The sequence below is a fragment of the Vicia villosa genome, unplaced genomic scaffold, assembly GCF_029867415.1.
Source record: "Vicia villosa cultivar HV-30 ecotype Madison, WI unplaced genomic scaffold, Vvil1.0 ctg.002295F_1_1, whole genome shotgun sequence".
Classification (NCBI taxonomy): domain Eukaryota; kingdom Viridiplantae; phylum Streptophyta; class Magnoliopsida; order Fabales; family Fabaceae; genus Vicia; species Vicia villosa.
Window position 1 is genome coordinate 185,900 of NW_026705887.1, and position 18,161 is coordinate 204,060.

At 33.2% G+C, this 18,161-nt stretch overlaps 2 protein-coding genes across 2 annotated transcripts; both read left to right on the forward strand.

Moving 5' to 3' along the window:
- Window positions 1-1,812: 1,812 nt before the first annotated feature.
- LOC131638382 (pyruvate dehydrogenase E1 component subunit alpha, mitochondrial-like) lies at window positions 1,813-7,354 on the forward strand. Its single transcript, XM_058908942.1, has 8 exons — window positions 1,813-2,734; window positions 2,823-2,902; window positions 3,358-3,435; window positions 5,705-5,800; window positions 5,892-5,963; window positions 6,417-6,470; window positions 6,576-6,641; window positions 6,945-7,354. Exons 1-8 carry the CDS (start codon window positions 2,038-2,040, stop codon window positions 6,987-6,989), a joined length of 1,188 nt encoding a protein of 395 aa, XP_058764925.1. The 5' UTR covers window positions 1,813-2,037; the 3' UTR covers window positions 6,990-7,354.
- Window positions 7,355-12,920: 5,566 nt separating this feature from the next.
- On the forward strand, window positions 12,921-15,990 carry LOC131638381 (formin-like protein 4). The gene is made up of 2 exons (XM_058908941.1): window positions 12,921-14,090; window positions 14,375-15,990. The coding sequence occupies exons 1-2, from the start codon at window positions 13,090-13,092 to the stop codon at window positions 15,591-15,593; spliced, it is 2,220 nt and encodes a 739-aa protein (XP_058764924.1). The 5' UTR covers window positions 12,921-13,089; the 3' UTR covers window positions 15,594-15,990.
- Window positions 15,991-18,161: the final 2,171 nt, after the last annotated feature.

The following is an 18,161-nucleotide window of genomic DNA, read 5'->3' on the forward strand; positions in this document are numbered from 1 at the left end:
GGTTGCCACATAGTTTACCATCATCAGTTGAATCCTTGACATGGTCACACATAGTTTACCATCATCAGTTGAATCCCTGACATGGTTCACACATAGTTTGACATCATCAGTTGACTCCCTGCCATGGTTAACACATAGTTTGACATCATCAGTTGACTCCCTGACATGGTTAACACATAGTTGACCGTCATCAGCTCATCTCAACACGCTTCGTACATAGTTGACCATCATCAGTTGACTCCCTGACATGGTTAACACATAGTCGGACATCATCAGTTCATCTGTAAAATGCTTCACACATAGTTTACCATCATCAGTTGACTCCCTGACATGGTTAACACATACTTGACCCTCATCAGCTCATTTGTAACACGTTTCACACATAGTTTACCATCATCAATTCTTTTGTAACATGGTTATTATTATTATTATTATTATTATTATTATTATTATTATTATTATTATTGTTATTACTATTATTATTATTTTGGTTATTTATTATTATTATTATGGTTATTATAACTATGTGTTATTATTATTATTATTATAATTTTTTTTATTATTACTATTATTATTATTTTTGTTATTATTATTATTATTATTATTATTATTATGACTATTATAACTATGTGTTATTATTATTATTATTATTATTATTATTATTATTATTATTATTATTATTATTATTATTATTATTGTTATTACTATTATTATTATTATTATTTTGGTTATTATTATTATTATGGTTATTATAATTATGTCTTATTATTATTATAATTTTTTTATTACTATTATTATTATTATAGGTCAAAATAATTTATTTAATTGTGAAAATTTTTTATTCTAAATAAAAAAAACTTATAATTTAAATTAACGTGAGTTTTCTAAATTTATACATAATTTATTTTTTAAATTAGAAAAAAAATTAATTTAACGTGAAATTTTATAGGTTAAATATAATTTATTTTTAAATTAAAAATCAAAATTTAAATTTTACAAAATAAAATTAACGTTAGATTTATTTATTTAAACTTTATTTATTTTTTAAATTTTAAGAAAACATCAAGTTTTTAAATAAAAAAAATATTAATTCTAATTTTAATGCAAATTTTAATTTTATACAAAATTTAACATTTCTCAGTTTTATAGCAAAACAAGGTTTTATCATTTTTATGCTTGCCAAAATGATGTAGAATTGAAAAGGCCCATTTATAATGCTTTGCTAGCAACGTTTTCAATTTATTAAACATCATTTAATGCTAATCATTTGATGTCTTCCTTTTTCGTTTTTACTGTACCGACAGACATTAGGAACAAGTCTCTTACTTTATGGAGTGTTATTTTGTGTTGGATGCACTATACTATCATATGTTCAAATCTAATCTAATGGTATTATATTCATTTAAACCCAAAAAATAATAATTTTGAAGTCTCTCACGGTAAAAGACCTAAACAGGCCTCTCACCCCTAGCCTGAGCCCAAACATGAATTGTTCATATTAATACAGTAATTTTTTATGAGATGAAAAAAAAAAAACCTCAATACAACACTCACTAGTACCCCAAACACACTAGTACCCCAAACATGAATTGTTCATAGGGAAAAAGAAAAGAAAATAAATGTTAAAAAAAGGAAGAAAAAAAAAAACATAATGTGCATCATAGCACACAAACATGGATTGTCTTTTCATGAAATCAAAAGACAGCTAAATCCATTTAATTAATCCATCCCTATAAACATATATTCACACGCGCACAACACCGGTTTTTGTGATGCTAAATACAATCAAAATTAAAAAACACAACTGTAACAAAAAAAAAAAAATTAAAAAACACAATACCCCTGATTTGTGCCACCAACTATTCCCTACTCCTTACTCTTTCCATGTATAGCTAAAAACCACCACTTACTGAAATACCCCAAATTTGACCCTTCCTTATTCCCACTCCACTCACCTAACCCCATCATTCCCATCTTCTCCTCTTCTAATAACCAGACTTTCCCAAATTCTTCTCATTCTCTTCACAACAGATCCAAATGGCTCTCTCACGTTTCGCTTCATCTCACTTCGGATCCAACTTCCTCAAACCCGCTTCACTCCTCTTATCCTCCCAAATCCGCCGTTCCATTTCCTCCTCCAACGAAACCCTAACTATCGAAACCTCCATCCCCTTCACCTCCCACAACTGCGAAGCGCCGTCGCGCTCCGTTGAAACCTCCGCATCAGAGCTCATGTCGTTCTTCAACGACATGGTCCTGATGCGGCGGATGGAGATCGCGGCAGATTCGCTCTACAAAGCGAAACTAATCCGCGGATTCTGTCATTTATATGACGGACAGGAGGCCGTTGCGGTGGGGATGGAGGCTGCGATTAATTCGAAGGACTGTGTGATTACTGCTTATAGAGATCATTGTACCTTTCTGAGCCGGGGTGGGACGTTGTTTGAGATTTTTTCAGAGCTTATGGGACGGAGCGGGGGGTGTTCGAAGGGGAAGGGGGGGTCGATGCATTTTTATAGGAAGGTTGGAGGGTTTTACGGTGGACATGGGATTGTTGGGGCTCAGGTTCCGCTTGGAGTTGGGTTGGCTTTTGGGCAGAAGTATTGTAAGGATCCAAATGTGACTTTTTCTTTGTATGGGGATGGGGCTGCTAATCAGGGGCAGTTGTTTGAGGCGCTTAATATTGCGGCTCTTTGGGATCTTCCTGCGATTTTGGTTTGTGAGAATAATCATTGTGAGTGATTTTGTGTTGGTTGGTTGATTTGTGAGTTTGGGTATTGGGTTTTTGTTTTAGTTTTTATTTGGTTTGGTTTGTGGAACAGATGGAATGGGAACTGCTGAGTGGAGATCTGCTAAGAGTCCTGCTTATTACAAGCGTGGGGATTATGCTCCTGGATTGAAGGTATTGGTTAATAAATTGCAGATATTGGTGTGATGTGATGTGGTATTGTAGTTGTTTTGGTTTTGGTAGTTGAATAACTTTCTGAATCACTTTTTATTCTTGTTATGTTGATGCATAGTTATTTATTATCTTCTAGGAATGAATTAATGTTATCTTTTTGAAATGCTTGATTGTTATGTTGGCTTTAGAATGCAATTCAGTTGCTTTTTTTTTAGTTCAATGTTATATTTGTGGCTAGATTATGTAGAATAATGCTTGGGTGTGTGATTTAGTTGGATGTGTAGATCTTGCTAGCTCTGTTTTAGCAGATATTTTTCAGGTATGGTTGTGGTCTGTGTGTGAATATATAATCATGTCTGCCTCTCTACATATATACCTACTAAACAAATAAATATATATTTTGTTTTCTTGAACAACCCGTTTGAATTATGAATAAATATATATACTGTGTACAGGTAGATGGCATGGATGTTCTTGCAGTAAAGCAAGCTTGCAAGTTTGCAAAAGAACATGCTTTGAAGAGTGGCCCCATTGTGAGTAAACTTGCTATTATTTGTAGGAATATTTATTTCACAATTTATTAGTATCATTGTTATTATTATTATTATTATTATTATTATTATTATTATTATATTATTATTATTTAGCAAAGAATGTTTTGGATTGATAATTCATTCAGTAATGCTTGACAGAGCTCGTTAGATTAGGAGTTATCATCCATGGTTATTTTACTGGTCATTAGATTAGTTTTAGGGCTAACAGAATGCTCTAGACATTCATTATTAAATATTTTATCCATATCATTAAATTTGGAGTTAATCAAGAAAAATTGATTATTCATCAAACTAGATATAGGCCCATTGAGTTTTGTTGATATTAACAAGGCATTCTTTATAAATGTTAGGGCTTCTACATAGGTTACATGGTTTTCGACTTTGGGGAATGTACATTCTATCCGTCTTGTCTTTCACCATAACCTGCGCATATTTTTTTGCAAACTGATTTTGTTTTTTTTTTCTTCTGTGTGTGTACTTACTCGAAGAAGTAGTTATTGTTTGTGTTAATTCTTGTAGTGTCTATGCACTCATGTAGACATATGTTTATAGTTCAATTATCAAAGATTTCTTTGGGAGGGGTGTTGGATGCTTGGTTGAACATGGGGAGGGTCACTCAATGGTCAGTGCAGTTCTTTGAACTAAGGATTATTCTATTGCATATGAGATGGGATATGTTGGGTTTTCTGCTTCCAAGCATGATTGCTCTTCCAATGACTGAGTGATGAGGTGGGAGCTATTCATTCAATCTGATCGCGATAGAGATGTGGGTTTAGATGCAGGCCCAAATACTAAGCCCAAAGAGTTGATGGTCTATGTGAGGAAGAATAGGAGAGAGAATGGGAGTGATGATGTGGCAGCTAGCATAACATAAATGACAAACATGTGAGTCTGAGATGAGGAGAATCTAGTATATGTGAGTTAGTGGGAGAGAGGAACTATCCAGAAAGTTAGTTACGTCTTGTTTAAGCAGAGGGTTTCCAATTCTTTGTAGGAGCATAGCTCTTGGCATTTTAGGAATATTTGGTTATCCTTTATTCAATAATACACGTTTCCTCTCAATTACTGTTGAATTGTTCCTTGAGATTTCTGTCTTCTATTAGGTGTTGTCCTAGGTTGTTGAGTATATATGCTTGCACAGTCCATAGGGCCTGTCCCGACCTAAAAGCAGGATATGCATGCAATAAACTCAAGGACGGACGGAAAAATGGACGTGTCATGTTAGGTACTTAAAATAAATCTTGTGCCTTTTTTCTATATCTCGCGGTTATAGAAAGATGGTCCTTGAGCCTTTTCTCTATATGCTGGTTCTTTTAACCCAATGACTTCTTAGTCCAAGTGGTGTGACTCAGTTGCTGGTCTTGTGCTGGTTTGAGTGGTCTTTGAGGTGAAGAACATGCTTCGTTCTTCTCTGGGTGCTCTGGTTTCGCTCTTATTCTACTCCTGCTTGCTCTGGTTTCACTTTTATTCTACTCCTGCTTGCTTCTTTGTTGTATTACTGTTTCAATTGGGTTTTTGGTTCTAGTGCTGGTGGCATGTCTAAAGCCTGCTAATGTCATTTTTCCTCATTTATGTCACTTTATGTATAGACATCTTAAATACATTTTTGTATCTTAAGTAGGATCTTACAATCAGTTTATGAGCAGTAAACATACAAATAATGTGTTTCACACCCCCTTTCCAAGCCTGGGTAGATAATCTTTTTTGACTACCTCATGCAACAATTTAAGCTTTTAAGAGAGTTGGTCCTCGGCATGGCCCATTAGAATTTGACATGTGTTATGTTGTGAAATATTGTATTGTCTCCAATCGTATGATTTACTATTAGTAGTTTGCATTCTTAAAACTGGTGCTTTATTTGAGCATATATTACTTGTCATTCTATCTGATGCAGATAGACGATATCTACCAATACCATGTTAATGCAATTTTATTTAGTCAGTCAGATGCATGTCTTGATTGTTGGCATTTGTTGATAATAATTATTTATTATCTTTTTTATTATTTGATATATTTTCCATAGGTAATTTTAATAATTTAGTTGTTTCCTTACTTTGAGAGATTGTCTTGTATAGCAATATGTGCATTTTCATTTTATAGCAAACCTATTTTTTAGAACATTTAACTGTGATATAGAAATAGGTAAGTTTTACATTTCCTGAAATTTGTTTGGTTTTAATTAAATTATCAAAGGCCACTCTTGGTTAGATAATGATTAGTCTGTCTCTCTCTTGACTATATTGTCCAGATTCTTGAAATGGACACATACAGATACCATGGCCACTCCATGTCTGATCCTGGCAGTACCTACCGCACACGTGATGAAATTAGCGGTGTTAGACAGGTATATCCCTAACACCTGCATCAAATATCCTTGTTTAATAAAATTGAGGAATTCACTGTTTTCTCTTTTTTCTTGTCTCTTATGATTATAGGAGCGTGATCCAATTGAGAGAGTTAGAAAGCTGGTATTGGCTCACGATATTTCTACTGAAAAGGAACTAAAGGTGATTGGATGAAAGTTTGAATTCATGCTTAGCTATTGTAAAATGTGATATATCTGTCTTTATTTTGTATAAAATACTCTTACGTATCTTTATACCAGTCATTGAGTTTTTCTGACTCACTTTGTAAATTCATGAATAGAAACAGTTTTCTTATTATTTAGTTTTTAAGGGTCTGCACTAGGAAAACTAAGGTGCAGAAATACCAGGGAAGTTATTGAGATGGTGACAGAGAGAGAAACAGAAGGGCTGGACATGTGAGTTTCTGTTATAAGTGGGTAATGGAGAGGAAGTTCATAATTAAATACTCTAGTTGGTTATGAGCAGATTGCACTCTGTAGGAGCAGTGCAATTTCTTCAGAGGACCCTCAGGCTGCGGTTTCCATCATTTTCCATTTTCCTTTCCTAACCATTAGAGTTTAATTGCTAAAAATATCGTGCAATTTCTTCTTTTAGGACATTGAAAAGGAAGCCAGAAAACAAGTTGACGAAGCCATTACCAAAGCAAAGGTAAAACAATACCTCAGTTTATTCTATTCATTACTATCTTTGGTATCCCACAGGTTTGTATATGTGCTTTACAATCTGAGTTCTGTTTTATTTTCTTATTTCCAGGAAAGTGACATGCCAGACCCATCTGATCTATTTACCAATGTATATGTTAAAGGCTTAGGAGTTGAGGTACAAATTATTTCACCCCTACTCATTATTCTTGTGTATCTCGTTAACAATATCCGATGTTATAAAATTTGAGTATATGCAAGCAAATGCATATCAGATGATATATGGCATATTCAATAATCTTTTCTTTAGATTTGTAAAGAATATTACTCCAGATATTTGATGATATCATACAGGAAAGACTTTCTAATTTGTAGAAGAATGAATGATATTTAGTTTTCAAGAAATTAGTAATTATCAGTATGACTCTGTAGATGATGTGTTTTATTAAACTCTTGACGATTTTTAATTTTTGAATTGCAGGCATATGGTGCTGACAGGAAAGAACTAAAAGCTACTTTGCCATAATGGGTATTTTTATCCTTTGAATGTCTTCTCCCCTGGTAACGGACCAATCAAAATAACAAAGAATAAGAGGTTCTTCAGCAGCAGCAGATCATCTCTCTGCCTATTGGTGAAGGTTTTCCTAATTGTATACAAAATTGATTCTTGAGTAAGCAATGTGGCGGCCTAAACATTTAACATCCAGTTTGGAGGGGACCCATATTTTAATTGATTATATGTGCAACTGGTGTGATGCAAATTGGAAAAGCTCATTGTGCTTAAACTTCTTTTGAATGTGTTCAACAATTGATGGAAAGATGTTCCATTATTTTTTTATGCACTCTCATTGTGTTTCAATTATAATTATCAACTTTTTTGGGTATTAAGAATTCACCTTTTTTTTTTTGACAACTTGTGAAAATTTTGTACCTGAACATATATTGAATTAGTGATGCATGGTTACGATAATTTTATCTTTCTAATTTATGACATAAAGAGTAAGCAAATAATGTTTTTTAGTTCAACCACATGCTTTAACATGCCTTTTAAACTGTTTTCCCTGGTCTCGAATTGCTTATCTTTAAGTTACCCAAAATCCTCATCATCAAATCAGTGTTATGACCCACCAATTGTTAGTTGGTCCAATGACACAACTGCGATTCAGAGGGGGATTGTTAGTTGGTCCAATGACACAACTGCGATTCAGAGGGGGCTAAAACTATCAGAGGGGGATTGTTAGTTGGTCCAATGACACAACTGCGATTCAGAGGGGACTAAAACTATTTGATGTTAGAGCTGATCTTCAAATTAGGCAGTTCAATGGAGTGGAGCTGATCTTCAAATTAGGCAGTTCAATGGACTGGATATTGATGTTGAAACAGTTTAGTATATTGTGGAAGCTCGGGAAGATGCCCAGTGCTAAGAGAAGTTATTTGAGGCTCATTGCAGGAGATTGCAAAAGTAAAAATACTAGCCCATTTTATTAGTTTTACCTTCTGCAGTAGTGTTGATGACATGCCTTATTGAACATTAGTCTCTCTTAGCGTTTTGTTCTTAAGTTTCCTTCTAAGATGTTGATGGGGATCTCTGTTGATTTGATTTGATTTGTTTTTTTGACCTCGTCATTGGCTGGAAATTTTGCATGTTTTTATTTAAGTGTCCACCTCAAATCAATCTTTCAATATCATTTTTCAACTGAAAACAACTATCTATACCACACCCCTTTACTTGGTGGTAAAAATACCACTGGTTTGAGTAAAAGCCTATTTGTACTCTTAGTCTTAGTGGCGCATTCAATAGTTTGGGTGTCTTGATATCCTCTAACTCGCATGTATCTTCTCAGCACGACGATAGTTGTGGTTGTTATATTCATTCCTTCATCGTCTTCTTGGTGATTAACTCATTATCCTCCAATGTTCATTTTTTGGCGTCTCTACCTCTCTTTTTGATGTTAGTTTCTTCTCCTTTAATGTAGCTTCATGATATTTTGCTTTTAAGTGTCTCTCCTTCAACCCATTTTTAAATTCTCCTACAAATACTTAGGTTTAGATTCACATCTTATATGGTTCCTTCATTGAAGAGAGCCATGTATTCCTTACAAGTTTTGGAATGTCCCGGGAATACATTGAAGAGATTTGTAGCTAATACTTTTTGGACAAGTAAGTTGATTTACCACTCAATTGCATTCTCTTTTAGATTACCTGAAAAGAGTCTGCATTTGATGGCTTCAATAGGGGCTTTGTGATGGCTATTTGGGTATTGTCACTTGTCAAGTGCTATTGAGGATCTCTTTTAATCAAGTTTCAGGGATTAGCCTAAAGTTTATTAGGATTGGAGCATCATAAATTTTCAGACATAAGGTTTAAGGGTCATCAAATTCTATTTAGTTTTTTAGGTGGATGACCCGAATTTACATTTGCAATTTTTTGTTTTGACCTTACAGTTCATATCCATAATGTCATGGATTTCAACAAGAGCCTCATTTTCCTTAGGTGGAGGTTAAAATGTGCTACCTTATCAATGTTTGGAAGTGTGGCAGGGAAATGAATTTGCAGTGGACCTATGGTGGGAACCACATGTTCTTTCTAAATAATGTATGATAGACAGTTGTTATATATGGTGAGTTAGGCATGGGGTGTTTTGTGTTTGATAAAAAGAGATTTAGTTTTTGTTCCTTGATTAGCTCCTTATGCAGAGAGTTTTACTACTTACGTGTACGTGCCATCATGAGACCATGTCTGGCCCTATAGTTCACCTATAGTTCAGTTAAATTTCTATTGGTATATCCATCTTGATTAGGGGTGAAAATAGACTGAGCTGACTTAAGCTTTATCAAACTTAAGTTTGATCTGTTAAAAATTTTAAAATGTAGATCTGTCATGTGACTTATCATATGTTTATTTTTAGGCTCGAGTCTGATTTTTTCGAAGGTCTTATTGACCTGTAAACCAACATAAAAGTCCATTTTATTTGAATATCTATAAATAATCAATTCAACTAATGTTTAGATAGGCGTACAAATTAAAAAGATCAACAAGACTGCATCCTTATTTGTATTAACCTATTCAAGTTTACTTGTTAACATAAGTTTTGTGATACTATTTATTTGAGAGAACTTGTAAAAGCAAATTATGACATTGTTTTTTTTTAAACTTTATTTTCAATAGTTTTTCAACATACCTAGGCTTTAATTTTGTATTTTAATTTAAAATAAAACTAAACTAAGATAATAATAAAGTTATTCACATTTATTTAAACAGGTCAACATGATAGAAATAAAAGTCATTTTTATGGCATGTGACCTAGGCTTTTTAACTAAATAGGCTTAGAAAAAGTCTAGGTCCTTTTGATTTTAATTTTTTTTTGACCTGACCTGGGTCAGTGTAGATTATGCCGTAGGCCCTTGTTATTTGGCCTGATCTATTTTCACTCCTAATCTCGTTCGTGTCCCCTGTAGCATTAAAATAGTAAAATCACATATGTATGCATCTTCTAGTCTAAGGTACTTAGGTTATGGGTTATTGGGTTTGTTTATCGGGTCTTGGAGTTTTTTATTATATGGGTCAAGCACAGATAAGATTTAGGCAATTTCTCTTCCCACCGTTATGATGTGGTTCACACCTTTGAAAATTCAAAATTGCCCTCGATATTTTTGAAGATGCATCTTCAGACGTCCTATAAATCATTTAGCCAAAATTTGATTCGGAGATGCATCAACAAATATTTCTAGGGTATATTCAAAGAAGCATCTCCGAAAACACTCCTGAACCCCGATTTACTAAGTGTTTTTCATTGAGATTTATCATTTAATCATTCAGTGAAATATTTGGAGATGCATCTTTAAAAATGTCAAGTGGGAAATTGAATATATGACAACCTTGCATGATCATCTTTCTCATACTTCATACCTTCTTCATAATCCAAAACCCTTAAAAAAGTTTCATTTTCGATCAACTTTTCAATTTCAAATCATTATTTTATTGTTTTATCACATCAAAGGGAGCAAAATAAGTTGCAATTTAAAGTAAAGTTCATTGATTTCATATATCATTGCTTGCATTAGATCCTGTTCTTGACCTGAAAAAATGAACTTTGAGTCCGGAGATCCATCTCTAAATTCACCTGCTAAATGTTTCGGAGACGCGTCTTTGAATTTGCAAGTTACTGTGATTTTTTTAACATTTTTTCTATTTTTGTTCGTATTAAATATGGTGCACCTTGACATGTTTTCCAAAGCTATTGTAAGTAATCATTTAAAATCGAATGAAGCGAAAAATGATGTAAAACCGAATGAAGCGAATGTTGATGTTAAACTGGATGAGGTGAAATATGATGTTAAACCGTGTGCTAGACCTGTTGATGTCGCGATAAATGTGGGTCAACAGTTTACAAATGAACTACTGTTTACTAACCGTGAGCATATGCTTGAATGGATCCGCAAGGAGGTTGAAAAATTGGGGTTTGGCATTATAATCAGAAGGATTGACAATGGTTCTAACTAAAAGGCAAGAATTAGTAACCATGAGATGCGAGAGAAGTGGCACGTACGTTCCACCAATTCAGAAGTTGAAACGTGATGACACCGATTAAAGAAAATGTGAGTGCACGTTTAAATTACGTGGATACTTTAAGGTGGATTCTTCTTTTCCTTTTATGAAACAAGATGAGTATCCCGGGGTGGTAGGTTACGTGAGCGCCATTTCAGAGAGAGATTTACTTTTCTCCTACACCTCCAATTACAAAAAAAGGATAAGTTCGTTATGGTTAGAGGCGACAATCAATTACCCTGAAGCTATATTTAAGGATGATGGACTTTATAGGTTCTCCTGGACGAACGAGAAATTGTGAAGATGATGAGTTTTAAAGAAATAACAAATATTTAATGATATAATAAAAAATAATATTAATAATTTATTGATATTATAAAAATGATTTATAATTTAATATAACTTTTTTTTATAAAAAATGACTCATAAAAAGAAACACAATGAGTATATTCTAAATATTTATATCTCACTATATCTTTATTATATTTTCTTGAAAAAAATGACTTATTTAATATATTTTTCATCTGACTACTTGCACATCCTTTATATGAATAGATATAACAAAATGCTAACAATTGAAGAGTTGATGGTTGAAGAGACAAAGTGATTGGCTTGCTATTATTGCATTAGATTATTTAATTTATTCTTATACTTGTGAATGTTTAGTTTTAAAATAAATTTTCAACATTTTCTTTTAGATCACATTTATAAACACTTTAAAGATAAAATATATTACAAATTAGATTTTCAATAATAAAAATAAAATATGAAGTACATGTTTGGATATGCGTTTGGAATGGCTAGACACATGGTAGAAGAGGGTATTCCACCGTGAAAATCAGAAGCCATAAATTATAACTTTTATATAAATGTGATAATTTGCTGTGATTTTGGATAATCCGACACCACTCCAAACATGCTAGAAGTTTGAATGAATCTATCCGGAGAACTGTAATTTTGGATCATCTAAACAAAACATATTTTTCCTCATCCAAATAGTAATATTCAAACGGTAGTGGTTTTTAAAATATATAGAGGGTGGAAAAAAAAAACTCTAATTAAAAAATTAATTTCAATAAAATAAAATAAAAAATGAATGTGACAGTGTAATCCTCATAATCAATCATCCAAGCAAAGTAAAAAAACAGAATCCAATGAAAACCAAAATGAAATGTGGGTAATTAATGGCTTTTTTATTTAAGCTATTATAATGTTTCAACTAAAAGCCAATTTGTTGAGCCACTTTACAATTTCTCAACATTGAATATTAAGAATGGCCTCATTAGGACTACTAAGTCACAACTAATTCTTAAAGCTAAAAAGTTTTATAATTATTGAATCGGTTACCATTCTTATTTTAATCCTTTATAATCTTTATTGTTTAAGAGGAGTTGTTAGATTAACTTGTAGACAACAACTAAAGCCAGAAATTACAAGACTCTTGCACAATTTTAAAAATAAATATTTATTAGAGCGCATATGCAGAGATTAATTATTCAACTGAATATGTAAATTGAATATCGTTTGAGCGCAATTGTAAAGATTATTTCTTTAACATGAGAGAATCATAATACGCGATAAAATTTTCTTTTAAAAAATTTAACACTGCCACGTTTTTAGAATAGGACTTTGAACTCAGGCGCATACGTGGCGATAAAAATAAACAGCTTTGATATATATTTTAGGATAAAGAAAAATGAATACTTAACATACACCAAAACATATTCAATTTAAGCCAAACAAGACATTAGAATCATGATAACACCACTTCACATGTGTGCAATCACTTAAAAGTTTGACAAAGTAAACCAATCACTTTCAAACCCAAACATGTCCATTTTATGACTCTAACAAACACCAACTTTCCATATTAAATTAAAACTACCAAACAATCCCTATTCAATTTCATGGAAGGCCAACAACAATTAACTGCTTCAACTCTTTTGAAACTTTCACCAAAACAAAACAAAAAACCAATAACTTAAGACAAAACAAACATAAATTTTTTCAGTTATCATCAAATCAATCAATGCACACAAAAAAACATCATATTTTTTCTCACAAACCTCATTTCCTCTATGACTCTCAACATGATCCTTATTTTGTGTCTTCACATTTTTTCAATTCAAATCTGTTATTGCCAAAATAATTCTCCTCAAAACATAGAAACTTTCTACCAAAATGGAACAACTTTAGTATCATCACCACCAAAGGCACCACCAAAGGAACAACTTTCATCACCACCACCTCGAGGACTAATCGCGGGATCGAAAAGTAGTTCGTCGAACGGTGAGATAGCGAAAGCTGTGGCTGCAACTGCAGCAAGCACTATAGTTATTTGTGGTTTGATTTTCATTATAGTGAAAAGGTGTTTGAGAAAAACAAAGAAAAACAACATTGTTTCTAATGTTGATAGGCAACAAGTTGATGTGCCTAGAGGGAATGTTTTTGAAAAGATTGATGGAAATGTGAGAGGGTTGATTGTTGATGAGGATGGTTTGGATGTGATTTATTGGAGAAAACTTGAAGAGAAGAATTCTAACAAGGATCTTTATAAGGACATCATCGCGAATAGTCCGAAAAATAAAGTCGAAGAAGATAGTCATGAAGAAGAGAATCAAGTGAAGAAATCTAAGTACATTCAAGAAACTCCTCTTCTTAAAGGACAATCTTCATCTTCACACATATTTCTAGAGGATGATCTATATAGAGTTCCAAGAATTCAATCTCAACCATCCAAAAATGAAGGATTTGTTAAAAAGGGTGTTGAAAAACAAGAATTTCAATCTCAACCATCCGTTTTGCAATCAATAGTTGCACCACCACCACCACCGCCTCCTCCAATGAAGGCAGCACCGCCACCTCCTCCTCCTCCAATGAAGGCTGCGCCGCCGCCACCTCCTCCAATGTCATCATCGAAAGCTATCTCGAAGACAGATCAAAGAAACTCTTTAGGGAAAGGTGTGGAAGAAGCCAACAATGATCAAGTGAAGTTGAAGCCTTTGCATTGGGATAAAGTGAATACTAATGCGGCTGATCATTCCATGGTTTGGGACAAAGTCGATCGCGGCTCGTTCAGGTAAAACCCTAATGTCTTAAACTTTGTTAAATAAATTTATATATTTTGATTACTCAAGATTTTGTGGGATCGTTTCAAGTTACATACGTGAGTATTTTCATCTTCATCTGAGTTTGAATTTACGTTTCTGGCGAATATTTAGTATATTAGTTGCTATGTTAAATTCCGTCTTCATCAGAGTTTTAACTCTCGTCTTCGATAAATATTAGTATATTAATTGTTATGTTAGTATTTTTTTCTTTTTCTAGAATTTGAACTTAGGTTTATGAATTTCTTTATATTAGGGTTGATCAAAATCTTATGGAAGCTCTCTTCGGTTATGTCGCAACTAATCGAATGTCACCTCATGGAAAGACTAACTCAACAAGTCCAAGCAATGATGTCTCAACAAAAAAGTTCCTTCTTGATCCTAGAAAATCACAAAACATTGCCATAGTTTTGAAATCACTAGCCCTCTCGCGAGACGAAGTTCTTGACGCGCTCATCGAAGGAAAAGGCCTAAATGGAGACACAATCGAAAAGCTTTCAAGAGTTTCACCAACAGAAGAAGAGAAATCACTTATCCTTCAATACAAAGAAGATCCATCAAGACTTGCTGCAGCAGAATCTTTCCTATATCACATCCTCACCGCCGTTCCTTCAGCGTTTAACCGCTTGAACGCGATGCTATTCAAGTTGAACTATGACTCGGAGGTCGCGGAGATCAAGGATTCTTTGCAGACTATTGAATTTGGATGTAAAGAGCTTAGAAGCCAAGGACTTTTCTTGAAGCTTCTAGAAGCGGTTCTTAAGGCCGGGAATCGAATGAACGATGGAACTTCTAGAGGTAATGCTCAAGCTTTTAACTTGAATTCACTAAGGAAACTCAATGATGTGAAAAGCAACGATGGAAAAACCACATTACTACACTTTGTTATCGAAGAAGTTGTTCATTCGGAAGGTAAACGCGCGGTTCTTAACCGAAATAACAGCCTAACACAAAACATGAGTCAAAAGAGAAGCATTAACATGAACGGAAACATCGAAACAAATGTTGTTTCGGATGAAAAAAGAGAAAGGGAATACACAATGTTAGGATTATCAATTGTGGGAGGAATAAGTTCTGAATTCAGCAATGTTAAAAAAGGAGCAAATTTGGATTATAAAAATTTGGTTGAATCAATTTCAACACTATCTATGAGACTAATTGAAATTCAAGAGCTTGTTTCACAATGTGAGAGTGGTGAAAGAGGAAATTTTGTGAAAGAAATGAATCATTTTATTGGAAATGCTGAGGAAGAACTGAAACTTGTTAGGGAGAAAGAAACAAGTGTGTTGCAGATTCTTGGTAAAACAACACAATATTATGAAAGTGGAGGTTCAAAAGAGAAACAAGAAAACAATCTTCAACTATTTGTTATAGTTAAAGATTTTTTGGGAATGGTTGATCAAGTTTGCATCGAAATCGCACGTGACTTGCAGAAGAAGAGTCCAAAAGGAATGTCGGGAAAATCATTAAGTTAAATAAAACACATGACTTGCGGTCGCAGATGCAGATGCGATTGTGAGTATTGTGATTGTGGTCATTGTTGTGGCTACGACGCACATTGTGACTGTTGCAGACTGAATTTTTATTGAACGGTGCAGTAATTAGTCCTACGAGATTCAACTATCGCTAGAGTTTTGTTGTTTTGTTGTTTGGATCAAGTCGAAACGAATTGATTTATTTGAGTTTATTTATCGACATTGATCAAGACTATTTCAACAACTTGAAGACTATTTCATCGACTTGTGACATGTTTATAGTTGTTTTATTTATTTATTTAAGTTGGTTGTAATTTTGTTAATGTACATACACTTGTAAACTTTTTGTAATTTATTAATTTTTTTCACAATGAAATATTGGATAAGATGCTACCTAGAGCAATTGACTTGGTATATCACATAGGTAACAAGAGAACAAGTCTTATGAAGAAAGATTTGACTTCATGAGCCACTTGAAATCATGTCATGCATTATGTTGTTTTATATTATTCTCCTAAAGAATAAATCATAATTGCTACCAATTCTCTTACCTAACCAAATATTTGACGTACCTATGCTTCCTAACTTTCCAAACTCAAATTGCGTAAGCACTAAAAGGAATTAAATAAGTATGCGTACTAAAAAAAAAATCATAATTTTAAAATCGGTTTTGAAAATATGCCACTGGAAAAAATATGACGAGTTAAAGTTGCGGAGTAGGTTGCTATTATAAAAATGTTTTGCAACACTGTATAAATTATGTAAGATAGACGATCAATTATAACATTTTCATAACAAAATAGTTTGAAAAAACATCTTTTATGATACGAAGACCATTCGAATATGATATGAATATCGGTCGTATATGACACAAAAATAGTGAAAGGTGGAGACCTTTATTATTAGCTAAAGTAAACCAAAAAAGAGAGAAAAAGAAGGGAGCAGATTTGATAAGTTCTTCCTATAATCCGATGAATCAGTTCTTAAAATTTAGATTCATGGAAGGTTTGGTCAGACGCATAGATAAATAATTGAAGGCCTAGTTAGATGTGAAAACATGTGTGAAATTAATGGGATGGATGAGAACAACACATTCATTAAAAATTAAGATTAAATGAATTTAAGATTAAATGAATTTTTTTCCAATTTCGGGTATCAAAAAGTTAATACATACCTAAGCCCAAGGCCAGCCTAGCCAAGCTAAATCGAGCCGAGGCGAGCCGGGTAGGCAAACACGTACATTTGTGATGATTATGAGAGGTGTATTATCTCTCTTTTACAAAATTGAATACCCATTGGAGCACATCTCAATAAGATACCCTCCACTATATAAGCATTACTAAAATGTGTTATCCCTCAAATGTATGACCTATTGAACTTTTTAAATTCACACTTCACTCAATAGTTTAAACTAGTGCTTATTTCTTACTCGTTCTCCCATTCAATTCCAACAATCCTCCACTTAAATTTAAAAAAAAAAATTTGAAGAGTGACTCGTAGCAAATAAGATTTTGATTTAACAAGAATGACTTGTAGTCTAAAACTCTATCTTTAACATCAAACTCACACACAACTTGTCTTAGGGTGTATTCTATAAACACATGCTCTAATGGTCAAGCATGACTATCCCAGTTTAGTGAAAGCTTTAGAAATATGCATCCAGATTTCATATGAACCAACCTAAGTTCCATAATTATATAGATAAGAGTAGTCCTTTAGCTACGTACTCTACTCACACATATCATAAATATATATTTTCTCTTTTCCTACAACCTTTGGTCATAAGGCGAGCTATAAATTTATCAATTGTACCATCATATTTTAGTTTTTTTTTTCAAAACCCATTTACCAATGATTGGTTTGTAACTAAGAGGCAATGCATCTGGACGTCCCTAGGAGAGTTGGTTGCATGTCCTTACCATATACAAGGGGAGCATCCCCGATATGCTATTTTGTTGCTTAACTTACCGCTTTCGCTTATTATCTTTATTGAGTCTCCATCATGATTGCACATTTTTGGAATCAAGTTTGAAATCGATTCTTTATCATTTTAACATGCATAAAACAATGGTTACGTTTGAATTTGATCAAGATAAATGCATGAGTTTGATTTAAGTTAGGTGCAAAGAATAATCTCAAAGTACCTTTAAAAACATGAAAATTTGAGTTTTCAAGTGTTTGATTAGAATCAATCAAATACACACTCAATTTGATTCGAATCATATCCAACAGAGGTACACAAAAGTTTTCAAAACCATTTGATTCGAATCATATTTTTTAAATGATTCGAATCATGCAATTTGTTGTCACCTCACCTCAATTTGATTTGAATCACACTTTGCACATGATTCGAATCACACAATTTTTTCAGCATTTTTCTAAGGGCCTAAAGCATTTGATTCAAATCACAGTTTGTACATGATTCAAATCACGGGGTCTCTGATTCAAATCAAACATTGTACCAGATTCAAATCAACTGAAAAATGTGTCAAAAATCAGAATTATTTTTTATTCCATTCACTTGCTCACTTGAATCTTTACATGCATTTATCTTGACTCGAATCTAAC